Source organism: Rhincodon typus, chromosome 14 (assembly GCF_021869965.1).
Source record: "Rhincodon typus isolate 14 chromosome 14, sRhiTyp1.1, whole genome shotgun sequence".
NCBI lineage: Eukaryota > Metazoa > Chordata > Chondrichthyes > Orectolobiformes > Rhincodontidae > Rhincodon > Rhincodon typus.
Window position 1 is genome coordinate 24261293 of NC_063345.1, and position 20385 is coordinate 24281677.

A 20385-nucleotide genomic window follows, 5' to 3' on the forward strand; every position below is an offset into this window, starting at 1 on the left:
CGTGTGTTTGCTTTAAAGTAACTATAATGGGTATGGGCACAATGTGCAAAAGTTTGCATAATTAAGCACCAATTGGCTGTCTAGCCAGAGAAGGCACAACAAGGGCTCAGAAATAGAAATGAAATCACCCTGAAGCATCTTGTTTTTATTTAGTTTCAATTATCAAAAGCAGTTCAGTTTAACTTTTGATTTTGACTGGAGGGTTTGGGTTATAAGGAGAGCCTCGATAGGCTGGGAGTTTTTTTTCCACTGGAGTGTAGGTGGTGAGGGGTAACCTTATAAAAAGTTTATAAAATCACAAGGGGCATAGATAAGAGGAATAGCAAAAAAGTCTTTTCCCTAGGGTAGGGGAGTTCAAAACCAGAGGGCATATTTTTAAAGTGAGATGAGAAAGCTTTAAAAAGGGACTTGAGGCAATATTTTCATAGAGGGTGGTCTGTATGTGGAATGAACTGCCTGAGGAAGTAGTAGATGCAGGTGCAGTTACAACATTTAAAAGACATTTGGACAGGTACATGAAAAGCTTTAGAGGGATATTGGCCAAATGAAGGCAAGTGAGACTAGTTTAGTTTGGGAAACTTGGTTGGCACATAGGAGTTAGACCAAAGGGTCTGTTTCCATGCTGTATGACCTATGACTCTATATATCTGTGCATTCCCTTGTACTGTGGCAGTGTTGATCTAAGGTTAACTAATTAACATAATTATTGGTATTTACATCAACAATACTTGGGTTGGGGAAATGAGGGAGTTTCAGAGATGCCTGCTAATTTAGTTTAACTTGGTGTGACGAGGCAGGCAAGTGTCTAATTTCTTGAAAGCAAAATACAAGCCTTTATTCTTTCCAGAATCTCAATGAACAGCCTAAAAAACTGAGCCCTGTTGTCATTAATAAGTTGCTAAAAACATCTGAGGCAAATGTGGAAGATGCAGCTACTTCAAAATATGAGCACCACAACTCTCACGTATCTTGTGCAGTGTTAGGCTGACTGCAACAATTTGGGAAATTGCTCAAAAAAGCTTCCAAATGAAACAGCAGAATGAATGTTACTGCAAACTCAGCAGATGTGCAATTTTTTAATCTATAAAGTTTGCCTTCAAGATCATACACAAGTTCAAACCCGGTTCACTAACTCAGTGCTTTTGAAGATCTGCTGCAAGAATTTTTTCAGTTCAAGTGATTTGGAGCGGTAGCTATAAAATCTGTATCTGATGAAACATCTCAATTTTCATGGATATCACCATAAACAATATAGTTTGCTGCACACCTATTCTGGGAGCAGCTTAAGATTGCAACACTAGGAAGCAATTAAGATGACAAATCAGCATTTATTCATGTTGATATGATTAACATGGCTTATCTTTGAGAACCAATGAAGGAAGTGACTTAACACATATGGCAAAAACCCAAAACATTTAAGATTACTTAGGTGGCAAATGATATCCATACACCAGAGATACAGTGTGGAAGAGTACATATTTGAGAAATTGCTTATGCTATATTTTTGAAACTACTAGATATTTACAAAAGACTCAATGCAAGAACAAGTTTTTTGTTTTGCAAACATGCAAATATGAGTTGCAAACATACCCATTTTCTAAACAGGACCAAGAGCTGATAAGAGAAAATCATTTAAAAAAATTAAATTAAAACTAAAATTATAGTGACAGCAAATAATACAGGTCTAGCTGGATGTTAAACACATAATATCCAGTGCCTGTTTAAGTTTTATTCATTCATTTTAAAGTATAAAAATAAGGGGAGCTATTTTACTCTGACAACGCATGGAACAGTAAATGGCACTAATTTATTGTCGGATTTTAAATAGAGACCTGTGGGTCAGCTGACAATGTGTGACCATTAATTCCACCAAAGTTTGATCATAGACAAAAATGGCTTCAGGAACAATACCCCAATTCCACTTTTTATCCAACACCGATTTTATCAAACATTTTATTTGTAGAACAATATCACAGCAAACCTGCTGTACCCAGTACTGAAATATATTATTCATTTGTTTCCATTACATAAAGTAAGTAAGCAAAGATGTGCATTTTATCCTGCCTAGGTACAACTGGAAGCAGTCTTTATCACTGAATGCTCATTCCAAATCAATCTGCTTTGCCCCTTTGTTAGCACCATTACAATTGTTACATATTACAGACGAAGACATTTAGAAACAATTTACACCAGTTTCATTAACTACATTTTACGAGCTAACACAAGAGTTTAACACAAAAATATTCAGTCTGATAGTGTGCCAGAACTTTAATGTCTGCTCCACATAGTGGGCAAGGTCAAAGTTTACAACCGGGTTCTCACATAACAAGTATCTGCTGTCAGTAATGCAGGCATGGGGAGGCAGCTAGGTCCATTTTGGGAAAGCGAACCATCAATCCTTCTGAGCACATCTCTTATTCATCCAAGAAACGGTTCTTAAGTTACAGTGGTAGGTATTTGAGAGCCGGTTGGCTCTGCTGGGCACAGTGCAAGGCACAAAGGCTAAAAGAACTGAACTGAAGCAGGATAAAAACAAACTACAAGTCAAATTATTACCCACCACTAACTGAAGTCTGCTTATGAAACCAGAGCCTTATCTGTGGAATTTTATACATTGTACCGTAACTCTCAGAACTACTACAGTAACTTCTTTGGCCCATGTGTAACCTTTATTCAGGCAGGGTCTCGGAATACAGGACTGTGTCAAAACACACCTCATAAGTTGTGCCTGTCCAGACACTTATAAATCTGTATCAAAAGTGCACTTTGTAATCAACTTTTCCTCCAAGGATTCTGATGTTTCACACACAGGAAATTGATGTGCTGCGCAGATCACAGCATTGACTTCAGTTCTGAAAGTCACTGCAGCACAGGGTCCTCAGAGGTCCACAAAAAAGAGCGAATGCTGTTTGTAACAGATTTCCAATCAATAGCACACGTCTTGGAACACAGTACATCTTGTAAGTTTTCAAATCTCACACTTCTTGTTCGTAAAAGTATTGAACCCAATATACAAAATACATATCTTTAATGACCTGAATAACTTTCTGTTGCAGAGGTTTGAGCTCACAGTGCTATTATTAACACTGTTTGGCCCACTGGTCACCAATGGCGTGTTCTCAAAAAAAGTGTGCAGGACAAGGGTTGAGAGATGGGTGAGAATTTAACCCAGTTGGAATCAAGGTGGAGTAAAATAAAAATTAAATAAATGAACACAACACCTTAAAGTTAGAAGGAACTTTCACACATCTTAAAGCTTCCTTTAACTTTATATATGTATGCATAATGTGTGTAGTTTGTGCAACAAAAAGGATTCAACAGCACCTGTTGTCAAGTATAGCCCTGATCACTGGTTCTCTGCAAGCTACTTGCTGTGCTTAGCAAACGTAAGAATTTAACAGTAATCATAATTTAATTCAAACCCCATTATTTTGTTTGGGGAAAAATAATAGAATGCCTTCTTTAGAAATAAAATTATGTCTTTAAAAAGCTGCCAGAATTAGAGCTTATTTTTAAAAAAATAATCAATGTTTTGCCATATCTGAATGTTTTTAACATTAAATCATTCAACTTAATACATGTATAGTCAAATAAATTTACAGTAGTGTAAAATACAATAAAAAATTTTCTAAAAATCAAATGATAGTACTGAAAATTACAAAAAAAGCATTTGGACCATCTCTATGTCATTTTTTTCCTTCCCCCAAATAGAGTACAATGATTTTGGAAGATAGTACATAGTAACAGGAAGAATGTTGTGAGGAACACCAATATCTTGTGGCCTCATGCTGTCAGCATACATTCACACACCCAACCTGCATACCAAAACAATCCTTGCAGTACATTGTCTCTTCAGTGAAATCCTGTCCTGCTGCCTCTGTGGGAAATGCTGCTGAGCACCAGCTTCCTTTAAGATGACAAGTAATTCCTACTTCAAATTTCTTAGTCCCTTGATTGGTAGAAAAGAATATAACCTGATTCAGAGTTTTTGGAGATGTCTGATGTTAACCCGTAGAATTCTTCAATAGCTTGAGCATCTATTTTCTGAAATTGGAAAGGAACATTTAGGCTTAACATTAAATCTTATCATAGCTTAAAATTGATGTGTTTATGTTCCATTATTACAAAAATATAAAGGAAATCAAAAATATTTCACTAGAAGAATAAAGGAAGAGCTGGGAATGGATGTGCAGAAACAATATACGCTCATAAACCATTCCGATTCAAAAAGGATAGATGATATGTCAACTCAATATAAAACACATACTAGTCTTCATTGAAACAAAGTAGATATCAAAAGCTGCACTAATAAATTGCTTTTTATTAATGTCTTTTTGACAGAAAATACACAGCATTTTAGCTGGCTTAGGAGAAGCCAGAAGTTCACCATTATGACTACATTGTAAATACAGCTAGCTGCATTTTAAAAAAATATTTTGAGGTTACTAATTGTAAGATTTCTAACTTCACATATTGGAAGATGAAAATAAAAATAGCAATGCTGGAAACACATGGTAACTATCAATGTCTGATATTTCAAATGGAGATACACAGAATTACATCTGATATTGGAGACCGCTGCTCAGCAAATCTTTCTGCTGGCCTTCCAGATGTAGCACTAACATCAGTATAGGAGAAACATTGATAAATGACATTTCTTTTTCTTCTGAAGAAGGGTCCAGACCCGAAACGTCAGCTTTCCTGCTCCTCTGATGATGCCTGACCTGCTGTGTTCATCCAGCTCTACACCTTGTTATCATTGATAAATGACAATTTTGTTTTATAAAACAATGATTAATTAATGTTAGACTGATGTTAACCAGGCATGTGGTGCATTTCTTAACCATCTCCACTTTTAAATTTCCTGAAGCTTGAGCGTGGACTAAGAAATTAAGTATTATCTGACTAATCTAAAAACAGATGACCACCCAAATAAGAGACAATGAGAAGATAGTTACTTGATTCACAGAATCAGAAACATCCAACATAATAGGAGACCATTAGCCCATCCAGCCTTTGCTGGCTTCTGAAGAAATCAGTTGTGCTTAATCAACTATTCCTGCTTTGTAACAATTACCTAGTATGTTTCTCATCTTCAAGCATCTGCCTAAATCCCTTTCAAAAATACTTATGGAATCAGTTTACATTACCTTTGCAGAAAGAATATTCTAGTTCTTAACAACTCATTTTGGTGAGATAATCTGCCAATGTTTGAATCTATGACTTCTGAATATTGACCATGGTGGATGTTGTTAAAATCTCTCAGCTTGAAAACCCCAATTAGGTCCCCTCTTAATCTTATATACTGCAAGATTGACCTTACCTTATCTAACTTTGTCCGCATAACTAAAGTCTACAAAACTGGCTTTTAAAAAATATTCTCAAAGTCTTAAGTGACAACACGTTTGGCACAGTTACAATTGTCACAAACAAATGTTGATATTTATCCTCCAGATAAGCCATCGAACATTCGTTTTTCTTAACAGAGCAGATAGAATCTTTATCGAAGGTATACAACAGTTGCAAAATGACTAGATAGCTTTTGAAGGCAGAATATTCACTGCTCCTTTTTTGGATTTGTTCCTGCAAGGTTATGATAGCAAAGAAGAATCAAATAGAACTAAAAATTGTAAACAGAGAGAATTACCTCCACAATGTCATCATCAAAGAGCAACCAGAAACCATGGCTCTTTACAATGGTGATATAATGTCCACGATTAGGACCACTAGAAGGGAAACGATTATATATTATTAGCGAACCTTTTTATGCCAAATCAGATTACTAGTGGTTTTAAGTTAGAAAATGTATAACATATGAAAATGATTAATAAAGTTATTGCCAGTTCGTAAAAATGACAATGCAAAACCACAAAGTGCTGGTGATAACTCAAGTACAGAATGGTTACAGACAGAAAGAGGCCTTTTAGCTGAAGAAGAGTCACCGGACTCGAAATGTTACCTCTACTTTCTCCCCACAGATGCTGCCAGACCTGCTCAGTTTGTAATTTATGTTTTGGTTTCAGATCTCCAGTATCTGCAGTTTTATTTTTGTGGGAATCTTGGCTCTTTGCAAGAGAAACTCAGCTGCAACCACTCTCCAGCCCCTTCCTGCAGTATTGCAAATGTTTTCTTGAGGTGCTTTCAAATTCCATTTTAAAAGCAATGATTTAATCTGTCTCCACCACACACTCGGTCAATGAATTCTAAACTTAACCATTCGCTGCCGAAAAAATGTTTCCCTCATGCCATCTTGTTTTTTGTCACTTACTTTAAATCTGTGTCCTCTGGTTCTTCACCCTTCTATCAATGCAGTAGTTCATCCCCGTCTAGACCATTCACATTTCTGAACTTCTCCATTAATTTCTTCTGCTCAGAGAAGCCAGCTTCTTTATTCTATCCAAGAAATTAAATCCTTCATCCTTAGAACCATACTAGCAAATCTTCTTAGCTCTTCTTCTAAAGTCTTCACACTCTTCCTAATATTCCATTTGAGGCCAAACCAGAGTTTTATTCAGGTTCATCACAACTTTCATGCCGTTCTTCTACTTGGATAGCTCAGGATTCCATTAGCCTTTCTTAACCCATCTGTCACGTACAATGATTTGCACACATGCCCCAGACACATCTCAGCTCCTGGTGTTTCTCCATTCCCTTTAGAATTTTTGTATTTATTTATTGTCTCTTTTTGCTCTTGCTACCACACTTCTCTGCATTGAATTTCATTTTCCATGTTTTGAGGATGGAAGATGAGCATGAAAGAGGGTGAACTTAGGAGTGCCACTGATTTGAGTCTTTTAAAAAAATAACACACTACGGTGGAAGACAACACAGTATGGAGCTAGAGGAACACAGCAGGCCAGACAGCATCAGAGCAGCAGGAAAGTTGACATTTGGGTCGGGATCCTTCTTTAGAAATGGGAGAGGGGGAAGGGAGCTCAGAAATAAATAGAGGGAGGAGGGGTGGGGCTGGGGAAGGTAGGTGGGATGGTGATTGGTGAGTGCAGGTACAGAGTGGTGGGGATTGGTCAGTGGGATGGATGGGGACAGATAGGTAGAAGAGAAGATGGATAGGCTGTGTCAGGTCAAGGAGGCGGGGATAAGGCGGCGGCTTGGACATGGGATGAGACCGTGGGTGGGGAAATTTTAAAACTGGTGAATTCCACGTTTGGGCCATTGGACTGTAGGCTTCCAAGGTGGAATATGAAGTGTTGCTCCTCCAGTTTGCGGGTGGTGTCATTGTGACACTGGAGGAGGCCCAGGATGGACATCAGCCAGGGAATGGGAGGGGAAGTTAAAATGGTTGGCGACTGGAAGATGATGTTGTTTGTCGTGTACACAGCGCAGATGCTCTACAAAACGGTTTCTGAGTCTACCACTGGTCTCACCGATGTAGAGGAGGCCACATTGGGAACAGCGGACACAATAGACCAAGTTGACAGATGTGCAGGTGAACCCTACTACTGTGGAAATATTTTCTGGAAATCTTATTCATTTCCTGCTGTCAAATGTCTACTCCTATCCTAACCTGTGATCCACACATCCACTGTCCTGTAGTAGAACCGGATCGTGATCAGAAAAACAAACTCTGGCTGATTGTTTTTTCATCGCACTGGCCAATTATGCTCAAAGGTGGAAATATGTAGCAAAATCAATGACTCACCTTCTAATAAGAAATCAACTTATAGCCTCAATTCTTTAACTTCACATCCAGTCTTGAGTAACGTTCACAACTAATCACAACATTTAATTCCTAATGGTTATTTATTGAAGACCCTGCAGTGAACTTGTACCATAAAAAGAATTTTGGACAGTTTCAAAAGGGCATGGGCTCAAAGCACAAATTTCCTCAAATTTAATACATGTGTACAGCATGGTTAAGGGTAAAGGTCAGGAGATTCAGAGGGGATAAGAAAAAGCATTTCTACTCAGCAGGTGGTGGAAATCCGAAATGCACTGCCTCGGAAGGTAGTGAAGGCTGGAAACCTTACAATTTTTAAAAAATGTGGATGAGCACTTGAAATATAAATTCAAGAATATGGAACAACTGCAGGAAACCGGGATTAGTGTGCCTTTATGGTATTCATTGTTGGTGCAGACTTAGTAGTCTGAAGGGCTTTTCTGCACTGAATGACACTATTACATACAAAGGAGGTCATTGATGAAGAAGCTGGAGATGGATGTTGAGAAACTCTGCAGCAAAGACTAGACGATTAGTTGCAAACAAGCATCTGGGCTAATATCCCAGATTTCCCATTTAAGGAAAGTTAGTACATTTTCAGATTGTTGTAATGGACGATGAGAAAAATGAGCCAGACACAAAGCAGAGAGGCTCATCTCTTGCTTTGAGGCTTAATGAAGGCTTAATGAAGTGACCAGGCATAGGAGGGTACAGGACTTGCACAATTATTAGAGTCCAATTTCCCCATTATTAGTGAGAGGTTGCTAGATTGTCAGTTTTCCTGCGTGGCAGCTTCACAAGCTTGATACCTTACTTTAGGTATCCCTGGTGCTGTTTTAAGCATTTTCCCACTCGAAGCTGAAATAAATGAAAGTATTTATGCAGGAATAACAATGTTGAACTCCTGAATATTTCAGCAGTATCACAATGCTTACTTACGATGTGCTATTTAAGGCTGCGTCTTATCATCTTTAATAATGATCTTGTGTAGACAACCTAGCAACCTCTCACTAATAATGGGGAAATTGGACTCTAATAATTGTGCAAGTCCTGTACCCTCCTTTGTCTGGTCACTTTGTTAAGCCTGCAAGCAAGAGATGAGCCTCTCTGCTTTTGTGTTTGGCTTATTTTTCTCATCATCCATTACAACAATCTGAAAATATACTAACTTTCCTTAAATAGGAAATCTGGATATCAGCCCAGGGGCTTGTTTGCAACCAATGATTCATGCACAACTTCTCATCTCCTTTCTTTCTGAATCAGCCAACTGAAGAGATGACTATGACAAAGCTGTACTAATTTGGGAATATATGGTACTTTGCAATTAATCATCTCACTGCACTGTACATATTTGGGATTTTGTTGCAAGAACTCCATTCTAACAATGCAAGATTGGATCACAAAATAATCTAGCAAATATATACACTGACTAAACAATGTAAATGTAATGATTAGAATTCACCCAGTACATTATTTCATTTACATGCTGATGTACCTACTCGATAATGCAGGTTAAGTATGACCCAAAAACATAAATTGCTGGAAAAGCTCAGCAGGTCAAATTGATTTACAGCATCTGCAGTTCTTTCAGTTTTTATTCAGGTTAAGTATGAAATGCTTTACTACAACAAAAAGAATATTCAATTTCAAAATATAGTTTTATATAAATTCTAACAGGCTTTATACAAGAGATATTGGGATAGAATCAAGCAGTTAATTACCTGCCACAGTGAACAACTACAGCTACAAGATCATACATTCGGTCTGGGTTAGTGGCATCTCCTGATGTGTTAAAGAGTCTCAACTCCAGGGGAAAAACCACCCTGTAAGATAGTTTAGTGTATCTATGGAGCTGATCCATGTACTTGAATCTTTTCAAATGCAAAGCAAGAATCATTGGAAGTTTCTTCACCCTCATTCTGCAAAGTGTGGAAATAATAAAATCAGTTGTCATCTCAGTCGCACATTTTAATTTGCACCATAAGTCATTTTAAAATTCTGCATTTGCTTTGTTAGTAATTATATTTTAACAAAAATCAGACATATTCATATCTTTTACTTTGCCAATTAAGTCCCAACATGTTCATAATCAGGTTGAAATTATTCCAGGTATCAGGGACATGACACAGTAAACAGACGTATTAAACCTTAAAGAAAGTAAGTGAAGCACAGTTGGATTTATCTACAGTATGTTCAGAAAATTCATTTATCACTTTTCTAAAGATGATTTTCTTCAAGTAGCTTTATCATTAGTAAATGGTTTGGTTTACATTATTGTTTTACAAAATTCAAGTGCTCACCTCTTCTGTGCTTCCTGTTTACTGCGACATTGCTCACAGTAGTATTTATATTCACTGCAGAGTGTCTCAGTGTTACTGAATCCTCTGTAGAATAAAAAAAGGTTACTTATTAACAGTTGCACACTTTGGATACATCAAAAGGTTTTAAAAGTTATAAAATATTCTCTTAATGAAACTAATAAGAAATACTGTTACCACTTTGAAACTGAGAGTCTGGTTGTATGATTGGCTATTGTAATTGTTTTGCACATATTCCATTTTGTAATATTTTTCCCCCAGAAATCTAGATGAAATACAAATTTTGTATAACATGCCAGGTAGTGAGTGCTGACAAATTTTTTGAATTCAAGAGAAATCATAGCTGAGCTCAATCCTGACCTAGGCTATCATCAATATTCATGTGCACTTCTAACCTAAATAACTTTTAAAATAAGCTTCACTTCTTCATATCTCCAATCTATTTCCCTAAAAATTTGTTCATTTGTTTTTGATAAAAAAAAATGTCGAAGGCCCATACTACGATCACACTCAGTTTGAAAATAATGGCAAAGATATTTCAGCAAATCAAGTTATAGAGTGTTGGTGATCTCAAGCTTAGGAATTGAAAGCCCATATAACATTGGAGATGGAAAGAGTGAAGTAAGTAAAGAGTTCCAGAGCTCTTAACTACTGAAAAGAGAATTAATTTGAATGAATAGATTGACACAAGTCTTGACAACAACACAACAGTGGGTGTGAGGTGCGAGGTGCAGGATGGCATACTTGAAGTGCAAAAGATTAAACAAAGCAAAACTCAAAGTAGCAATGACCATATACTTAAAAGGCTAAAACAGAAAGAGTCTCTGACTTGAGAAAAATTGCCTGTTTGAATTCACAGGGAATGCTTAAAGAGCCTTCCTATATATTGCAACAGCATTTCAAATCTTGGACAGACCTGGCCTCTCCACAGAAATGGGTTCTTGAAGAGAAAAGGAAGATCTCATGGGAAAATTTATAAATGAAAGTTTAGTAACTCCAGAGTCAACAAAAGAAGAATACGGGATAGAACCCAAAACAGTTATACTGTGACCCTGAACTGAACTAATTTAAGGAAGATAGATATTGCAACACTTCAACATTCAGGAAGGATGAGACTAATCGATTTAAGGTTTGTCTGAAGACAGTCCTATTTTGTAAGTTGCTAATTGCAACTGTATGATGTATACATATATAATCTCTAAAGGACTAAATAAAGCAGTGCTTTCAATGCCCCTTCAAAAGGCATGTAGAATTTTACAACTGAACAGCAAAAGGAGTAATGGATGTGTACACTCCCTGAGACTTGTTGTGAAGTCATTAGCAAAAACGATTCATAGAGTTGGAGAATATAGCTGGAGATGATATGATGCAAGAACAATAACGCATCTGACTATTCCTGCAACATAGGGAAAGCCTAACTGCTGGTTTTATAACAGTGGTACAACAATTATAATTTTTAAAAAATGCAAACTTTACTCCATCCTTAAGTGCAACACCTGAATCAGACGTGTGTGACACAGACAGTGAATGTAATATGTGGTAAAGCAATTCATTACCGAGCAGTGACAGTGCTCACCTCAAATACAAAGTTCAAGTCTGCTACTCCCTGCCCCCCAAAAACTTCTGCAATTTTCATTCCCAGTTTTCTGCAGGCAACAGGAATGGTAAAGAATGAAAATATAGAAATAATCTTGAGGGCAATCTGATTTACAACAGGTCACAAATACTTTTAGACAGTTTAGAATTTTGATGAATCACGCAAAGATTACTGAAGGGATAGAAAGGCACGAGGGAACTTCAGTTTAATTGAAACTGAATTGCCATCACCTCAGTAATAAAAGCTTACCTGATGTTGCTATCACAGGTATGCACCCAGCAGTGGAAAAACACTGAAAATGTCCTGTTCCCTAAAGTAAAATTAAATAAAGTAGCATTTACTTTGAAAAATTAAAACTCTGGAAATACTTTTGACACAATTACTCTCCTTATAAAGAAATCAAGGTAAAATATTATGACCACATCTTCAGCAGGGTTTATTTTTCCACAGATGAGCACATACCAATAAACGCCTTCATAGGTAAGCTTCCCATGACAATAATGGCAATGTTTCAGTTTCAACTGAGACTTTCCCATAGGCTCAGTAAAGGTTGGCAAAATTGTGAAAATTAAAGAGATAGGGTCAGTTGTACACTCTGTGAAAGACAGGTGAGTGGACCACAAGATCTCTCTCATTTAATATTTCCATGTTCACTTTACAGTGCCTTAAAAATGTGCACTTTAAAATTTTATAGTTAGAGTCCTCATCTCACAAAGTTGCTTATATTTTCTGAAGATTTTTAGCCTTCCCTCAAAGGAGCTTTGAAAATTGAAAATTTAAATTATCTTCCCTTGCCCAAAACATAATTTTTAGAACCAGCTCAATATTTTGTGCCCTGCAAACTCATGAGTGAAAAAAAAAACCTTATTTTAAAATGTAATAATAAGTGGCACTAAACGTATTCAGAAAGAATAAAAATCACAATGCACTTAAGCAATGCTAAGCCCTCGAAGCTGCCACTAATTAACATTTGCAAAGTAAACATTTGCTTCAGGTCCTGTGATTGTTTACATTCAATTCCATAAACTGTAACACATTAAGAAATGTTCACAATGCAGATAAACTTCCAAATTCAATGGCCCAGCTTCGATTGTGCATCAACTATGTTTTTACTGCTTTTCAAACTACGTATATTTTTGAATTTTGAAATAATTTGCTTATTATGGCCACATTTCATACCAGTCAAATCAAGCAATCTATTCAGTATACCAACATACAAAAGTTAAAACTTGAAAAATCAAACAGTATATGTTACACCAAGCATAATTGGTATTGTGTTACAGTATTGGCACCTATTCATCAGCCAAGCAGTCCGGCATGGTGGCTCAGTGGTTAGCACTGCTGCCTCACAGAGTCAGGGACCCGAGTTCGATTCCACCCTCGGGCGACCATCTGTGTGGAGTTTGCACATTCTCCCCACGTCTGTGTGGGTTTTCTCCGGGTGCTCCGGTTTCCTCCCACAGTTCAAAGATGTGCAGGCTAGGTGGATTGGCCATGCTAAGTTCCCTGTAGTGTTAAGGGATGTGTAGATTAGGTGGGTTATGGGGGATAGGTCTGGGTGGGATGCTGCAAGGGTTGGTGTGGACTTGTTGGGCCAAAGGGCCTGTTTCCACACTGTAGGGATTCTACATATCATCCTTCACCTAAAATTTGGACAAAGCTGAGCCCTAGCTTACTTTTCAGATGTTCACATGTACGAACATTGATCACTGGATATCAATTGAGAATGGTTACTATGTTTAATCTTTCATCTGGGATCCTATATGGCCAACTGTAGCAGCCCCAAACACATTTCAGTCTAATCAACTCAGACCTTTTGCAAGATCCTCTGATTTCGATAATGCTGTACCACTTAAATGTTGATTTAACCCACTAAAAGACTGATAAGTGGGCTTAGGGCCTAAATTTAAATAAGATGCTGAAAATCTTCCTAAATACATTAGACTGATGGCACAAGTTTCAGAAAACCTGCCCATTAAAGTAACTGCTCAGATGTCATTGCACAAAATTTATTACTTACACTTTACAAATAACAAGATCATTGTAAATACACTTTTAATAAAACTGTCAGATCACCATACGTATGTACAAGTTTGTGTTGAAGGCTGAAAGTCTCAGGACCTGCTAAGAAAAGTGTGCTGGTGGGAACTGGCACACAAATCAATTGATGAGTTGAATTTCACTGAATAGCTATTACGTGTGGCAGTCAAGGACTCAAGTACACTCTGGCCCTGCTGCGATTGTTGCAGTAAGATACATCTTGTTATTTAAGCAATTTTGCTCATTGCATGGGAGAAACAGCATGCCTTCTACGTGTGTAGGAGGCAACAAAAAAGAAAAGTGGATGATGAAGTAAAGATAGGGGAGCAATGCGAGGGGTGACAAGTCAAATTGGATACTACAATAAGTTTTGGAAGAAAACTCTATTCTGAATGGAGAGACTGAAATCAAGGATGGTTTGGATGGGGTGAGGTGGGATGGGGAGGGAGAAGAAGAGGAGGGGAGAACAGGGGACATGGACTAGATGGAAAAGTATGTGTTCAACAGAAGGATACTGCAATGTAAAGCTGACTGTGTACTTGCATCATGGGATCGGTCAACTTCACAATTTAGAAGCAGTGACAGAGACTATTTGGCTCAAGCTGAATGTCGATTATTCATAAAAGGAGTAAGCATGCATTGCAAGACTGTAAGGAGAATTCAGAGACTTGAGCTTCAATCTAACCAGTGAAAAATACATACGTCAATGTACTCCCACTTATTGTAACTATCTATAGGAACTGTAATATATGAATGACATAAGCTACCTTCATGTTTAACCTCTGAACTGTCCTCAGTTTTATTATGTATTCATTAGGGAAGAAAGGTTCTCAAGTTTTTATTTACACCTTTACATTAAGTGGAAATTATCCTGTTCATTAACATTGTCCTTAACGTGTAATTTTCAAATTTAAATCACCAAAAACCAATTCTTTGGATAAAATCAGCTCAAAGCAAAGATCCCAAGATATCCCATTTTCAGTAAGAATATTTACCAAATGAAATCACTTCCGTCAACCATAACCTCAATTCCTGCTACACAGGCTTTTCTTGTTTAAATGAAAAAAAAGCATGTCTGGTGACACCAGATTAAATTTTAGTATCAGTTGGAACCCATGTCATCTTTAAAGCAGAAAAGTGAACAGTTCAGATCGATCCAGTATATTCAGATGATGGTGAATGAGCTGATTAGACGGCCAACAGAAGCAGAGGAAATGAATTCCAACATACAATTCAAACGAATGAAACAAACTAACAAACCTGTATTTATGTAGAATTTTTCACCACCTTGATACATCCCAAAACACCTCTCAGCCAATTCAGCACTTTTGATAATGATTCACTTGTTATAATGTACACAAATACTGCAATCAATTTGGGCATAAAAAGATTCCACAAACAAGAGAAATTACTACCATGAGATAATTTGTTTCAGTTATCCCAGTTAAGGAATACGTATTGACCAGGATTCTGGAAAACGCACCGATTCTACTTTCAAAACTGCCATGGTTTCTTCTGTCTTTTTCTGGGAGATTTTGGGGCCTGACTTTAATAAATAAGGACACTTCCAATAGTGGTTCTACAAAGATCTCCACTGTTGAATTTGGGGATTGCTGGGCAGGTTTCTTACTGGAGGCCCCTGTACAAAAATCTTGTGCAGAAGATATCTAAAGGCAAGCAGATAACTTTTAAATCTTATCAGAATCAGAAACTGGCTTTTTGATCCTGCTCAAAATATCTGGGTCTCTATCATCTCAGATAGTACAATAAAGAATTAAGAAATGCCATTCACGAATTTTTTTTAGTAATGGATTTGAATCCATCTAAAATTCACAACTTCAAACCCTGGTTGAAGCTTATGAGGAACTTCTACCCTTCAATGGCATGCTGAACATGGGACTCCCAGAAAGGTAACCGTGTGCTCTCAATGTACAGCAATTTTGCAAAAGAGTTGGATGAATGCATATTTACAAAATTTGAGGGTTACGGGGAAATAAACAGTACTATTCAATTTGTTTTTACAATTAATGCATGAAAATCAACTTTAAATGAGGGAAAGGCAGGACACAAACAATATGAGGAAAGTAGAGTTTGCAGCTCTAAGTTTGATAGGCTGAATTGCCATATAGTCATACAGCATGGAATCAGACCCTTCGGTCCAACCAGTCCATGCCGAACATAATCCCTAACTAAACTAGTTCCTCCTGCCTGCTCCTGGCCCATATCCCTCCAAATCTTTCCTATTTATGTACCTATCTAAATGTCTTTTAAACATTGTAATTGTACCCACATCCACCACTTCCTCAGGAACTTCATTCCACATGTGAACCACCCTCAGTGTAAAAAAAATTGCCCCTCATGTCTTTTCTAAATTTCTCTCCTCTCACCTTAAAAACGTGCCCCCCAATCTTGAAATTCCCCATCCTAGGAAAAAGACAACTACCACTAACTCTATCTATACCTCTCGTTATTTTATAAACTTCTATCAGGTCGCCTCTCAACCTTCTGCGCTCTATTGAAAAAAGACCCAGCCTATCCAGCTTTTCTTTATAACTTAAACCTGCCATACCCAGCAACATCATCGTAAATCTCTTTTGAACTCTCTCCAGCTTGATAATATCCTTCTTACAACTGGGTGAGCAGAACTGGACACAGTATTCCAGAAGAGGCCTCATCAACATCCTGTACAACCTCAACACGACTTCCCACCTCCTATACTCAAAGGACTGAACAATGAAGGCAAACATGCCAAACGCCTTTTTAACCACTCTGTCTATATGTGACGCAAACTTCAAAGAATTAGGTACCTGCACCCCTAGATCCTTCTGTTCTACAACACGACCCAAGGCCCTACCATTAATTGTATAAGCCCTACCCTTATTTGTTGTACCAAAATGCAATACCTCGCATTTATCCAGATTGAACTCCATCTGCCATTTTTCAGCCCATTGACCCATTTGATCAAGACCCCTTTGCAATCTTAGAAAACCTTCTTCACTGTCTACTTTGCCACCAATTTTAGCATCATCTGCAAATTTACTAACCATGCCTCCTATGTTGTCACCCAAATCATTTATATAATGACAAACAAAAGAGGACCCAGAACCAATCTCTGTGCCACACCACTGGTGACAGGCCTCCAGTCCAAAAAGCAACCCTCCACTGTTACTCTATGTCTCCTGCTATTGAGCCAATTCTGTCTCCAATTGGCAAACTCACCCTGAATCCCATGTGACCTAGTTAGTCTACCGTGCAGAACCTTGTCACAGGCTTTACTAAAACCCAAACGAACAACGTCTACTGCTCTGCCATCAACAATCTTTTTGGTAACTGCCTGTAAAAACTCAATCAAATTTTTGTGACACGATTTTCCATTCATAAAACCATGCTGACTTACCCTAATCGCTTCTTGCCTCTCTTCATGTCCATAAATCCCATCTTTTATAATCACCTCCAACAATTTACCCACAACTGAAGTCAGGCCCACAGGTCCATAGTTCACTGGTTTCTCCTTACAACGTTTCTTAAACAAAAGTACAAAACTAGCCACCCTCCAGCCATCAGGCACCTCACCCGTAATTATAGACGATGCAAATATTTCTGCAAGGGGTCTCAGAATTTCCTCCCTTACTTTCCACAACATCCTGGGATACATTAGATCAGGTTCCGGTGATTTATCCACCTTTACATTCTCTAAGACTTCCCAAACTTCCTCTTCTGTAATGTGAACTGTTTTTAGAACATCAAAGTATATTTCTCTGCATTCTCTAGACTCCATTACTTTCTCCAAATGAAGCAGAGAAGGCTGACGGGAAATCAACCAGAGAGTGAACGGCGAAAGTCACTGACGGCCAGCAAACAGATAAAAAGAGCCAAAAAAAAAAAAGCAACCCAACCATGCCCATGCTGAATCCGATCCACCCTGCCCCCAAAACTGGATCCCCTGCTCCTGCATCTCCACATGCTATCCAACACCCCCCAAAAGTAATCCAGCTCCACCCCACCACCCATGACAATGCACCCCACACTCTACACACCCCAACAAGAGGCTTGCCTAACCACCCCACCTGACTCCCCAGAACCTACTCCATGTCTTTGTGGAAATTTTTTTTAAAAATGTTCTTTGTTGCTATCACTATTTCTGTTAATGCAGGTGAAAAGCAATCACACTCTTATCACAATACTAGAATGTCTCAACACACAAAAGATCTCCTGAAAATTTAATTTTTCTAATTCTTATATGCTGTGAAATGGAGGAAATGTCAGACAACAAATTGCAGATCAGTAATGGCCTATTAAACAAGGAAGAAGAAATTTTGCTGCAAGTCTCACTGCAAACCCTTGTTCTAGCTGCACAGGGGATAGCTGGTAATGATGTCTGTTTATATTGAAGAGCAAGCCCAACCACAGAGAAAAAACAATGAGTCTAACTGCTCATTTTCATACAAAATATATATTTGATCTAACATACCCGTGCTAGTGTTTATACATTACACAAAACTCTCACTTCATTTGCCTCAAACCAGCCCATCAGCATATTTTTAAATTTGCTTTTCTCTCATATTCTCGATCAGTTTTCTTTAGAAAACATCCAAGCTATTTACTTGTCCATTGCCAGTGTAGTGATTCATCATTCTAATTTTTGTGCAAATGTATTCTTATTTCTCTACTGCATTCATTAATCACCATCTTGTATTTATAGCTCCAGTTCTGATTATTCCACAAGTACGTATTGAATCTGTCCAAACCACTCACTCAATTTAATTCCTCTTTGAGAATACTTAAATTATTTTCTTAAAGAAAAAAAGAAATCCCCAAACTTTCCCAGCAATGGTAATCTCTCAGATATGGTACCATCCTTGTGAGTTATTGTACTTTCTCCAGTGTTTTACGGCAATTTTATGATATGGAAACCAGAACTGTAGCTGATTAAAGACCAAAACAAAGTTTGCATATTGTCATTACTTATCAATTTGATAATCTTACAAGTAAATCTCAGTGCTTCCTCAGCATTTTTTTTCCCCCCTTCAGAGGATGTTTTTAATGGCTTGTACTCCAGCATTCGTAATTCTCTTTACTCTTCTATCCCATTCAATTCAAAAACAAATATTTTTCTAAGGTAAAGGTTACGTTTGTTTTCCTGACCGAAGTGTCTAGTCACCTATTATCTGCAGTTAATTTGTCACATAACTGCCCAGTTTGGCCAATTTTGACATATACTCTTGTACAGGACTATGTTGCATTCTTCCTCAGTGTTAGCTATATCTGTCAGTTTGGTATTATCTTCAAATGCTGATACTGTTATTTATTCCTCAGTCAAATCATTATTTTAAATTATGAATATCATATGCCCCAACAGTGATCCGTATGGAACACCACATTTTAACCTTCTTCCAATCTGAATAATTACCCTTTATCCTTATTCTTTGTGTTTATTTTACCCAATATGCTATCTATTCAGCCTCCTGACTGCAAAAATTCAAACTTTTATCATGAGACAACTACATCAAAGGCCTTTTGAAAATCTAGGTTTATCACATAGACTACGTTACTCATGTCTACACTTTCCACTCTTTCCCCTTTCAAAAGAATTCAGGTGAATTAAAATATTTTGTTATCAATGGTGACTATTTTCTTCTACATAGTTTCTCTTACTTAATGTTTTATCAATTCTTTTAGCATGTTTTCAGTATCTTCACAATCATAGACACTAAGCTGCTTGGCCTACAATTTCCAGGTTTTGATCTTGAATTGGACTTTTATGGCAGAGAATACAGGCATTCAGCATATCAAGTTAATGCCATCTCACTGTACACCTCTCTGTGCCATTCTCTCCATCTCTGCTATCTTCTACTTAGTTTTCCTGAGTATATGTGATTCTATATCCAGACCTGATGTTTTAACCTCTTAGTTTTTGCTAGTTTATTAAATATCGTATGTCAGAACTCTTTTTATTCCTGCACATCTTCTAGAAGTGCCTAGTTCATTATTTCCTTCAACAAAGTTTCAGGCACAGTAGTTTATTTGCTAGTCTAGCATCTTTTCACATTACTCGAGAGTAACTAGCTCTTTCTTTAGAGGCTGTTTTCCTATTTTAATTTTCCTTTTGTTACTTATATGTTCATAAAACACTTACTTCTTATGCTGTTTTAAAATTTGATTTCAGAAGTCATCTTTGCGACTGTAATGACCATGTCTTTTTGTTTTTGGTTTTTAAAAACACAGACTGAAATGAAAGAGAGTTGGTTTAAGGACCAGTGTTGGAAAGGTGGATGCAGTTTTTAAAGCAAGTAACCAGACATCCATACCAGGTGTTATGTAAACAACTGTGTGAAGAAGCAGCAATTGAAGTTTGAGATGCAGATGAATTGAAGCAAAGGGACTATGTAGATGAAGCTTTGTTGGCAACAAAAGGTTGATTGGTCTATGGATTACTGAGAAGATTAGAGCTGGTAACAAGTTACAGAGAGACAGGTGATCAGTTCTCCATAGCTCAGGAACTCTCTGTTCGCTGCAGTCAAGTGCACTGTAAATCTAAAGAAAACTGGTTTATCTATCCTGCAACAGTTGTTGTAAGGTGTGACTTTTAACGGATAGGTTAGACACTTTTTAAAAAGGAACGAGCCAACTTGTGATAACAAGGTGTAGAGCTGGATGAACACAGCAGGCCAAGCAGCATCAGAGGAGCAGGAAGGCTGACGTTTTGGGCCTAGACCCTTCTTCAGAAATGGGGGAGGGGAAGGGGATTCTGA

The 20385-nt window shown here is 37.5% G+C and overlaps 1 protein-coding gene across 1 annotated transcript in view; it reads right to left on the reverse strand.

The window, feature by feature from the left end:
- Nucleotides 1-1143: 1143 nt before the first annotated feature.
- LOC109916775 (ubiquitin carboxyl-terminal hydrolase 12-B) overlaps nt 1144-20385 on the reverse strand; it is a 48758-nt gene continuing 29516 nt past the window's right edge. Inside the window, exons 6-9 of the mRNA XM_020516514.2 lie at nt 9979-10062; nt 9400-9597; nt 5648-5726; nt 1144-4044 (exon numbers count right to left, since the gene is read on the reverse strand). Coding sequence (XP_020372103.1) covers nt 3943-4044; nt 5648-5726; nt 9400-9597; nt 9979-10062 — 463 coding nt within the window. The 3' untranslated portion in view covers nt 1144-3942. The remainder of the gene's footprint in view (nt 4045-5647; nt 5727-9399; nt 9598-9978; nt 10063-20385) is intronic.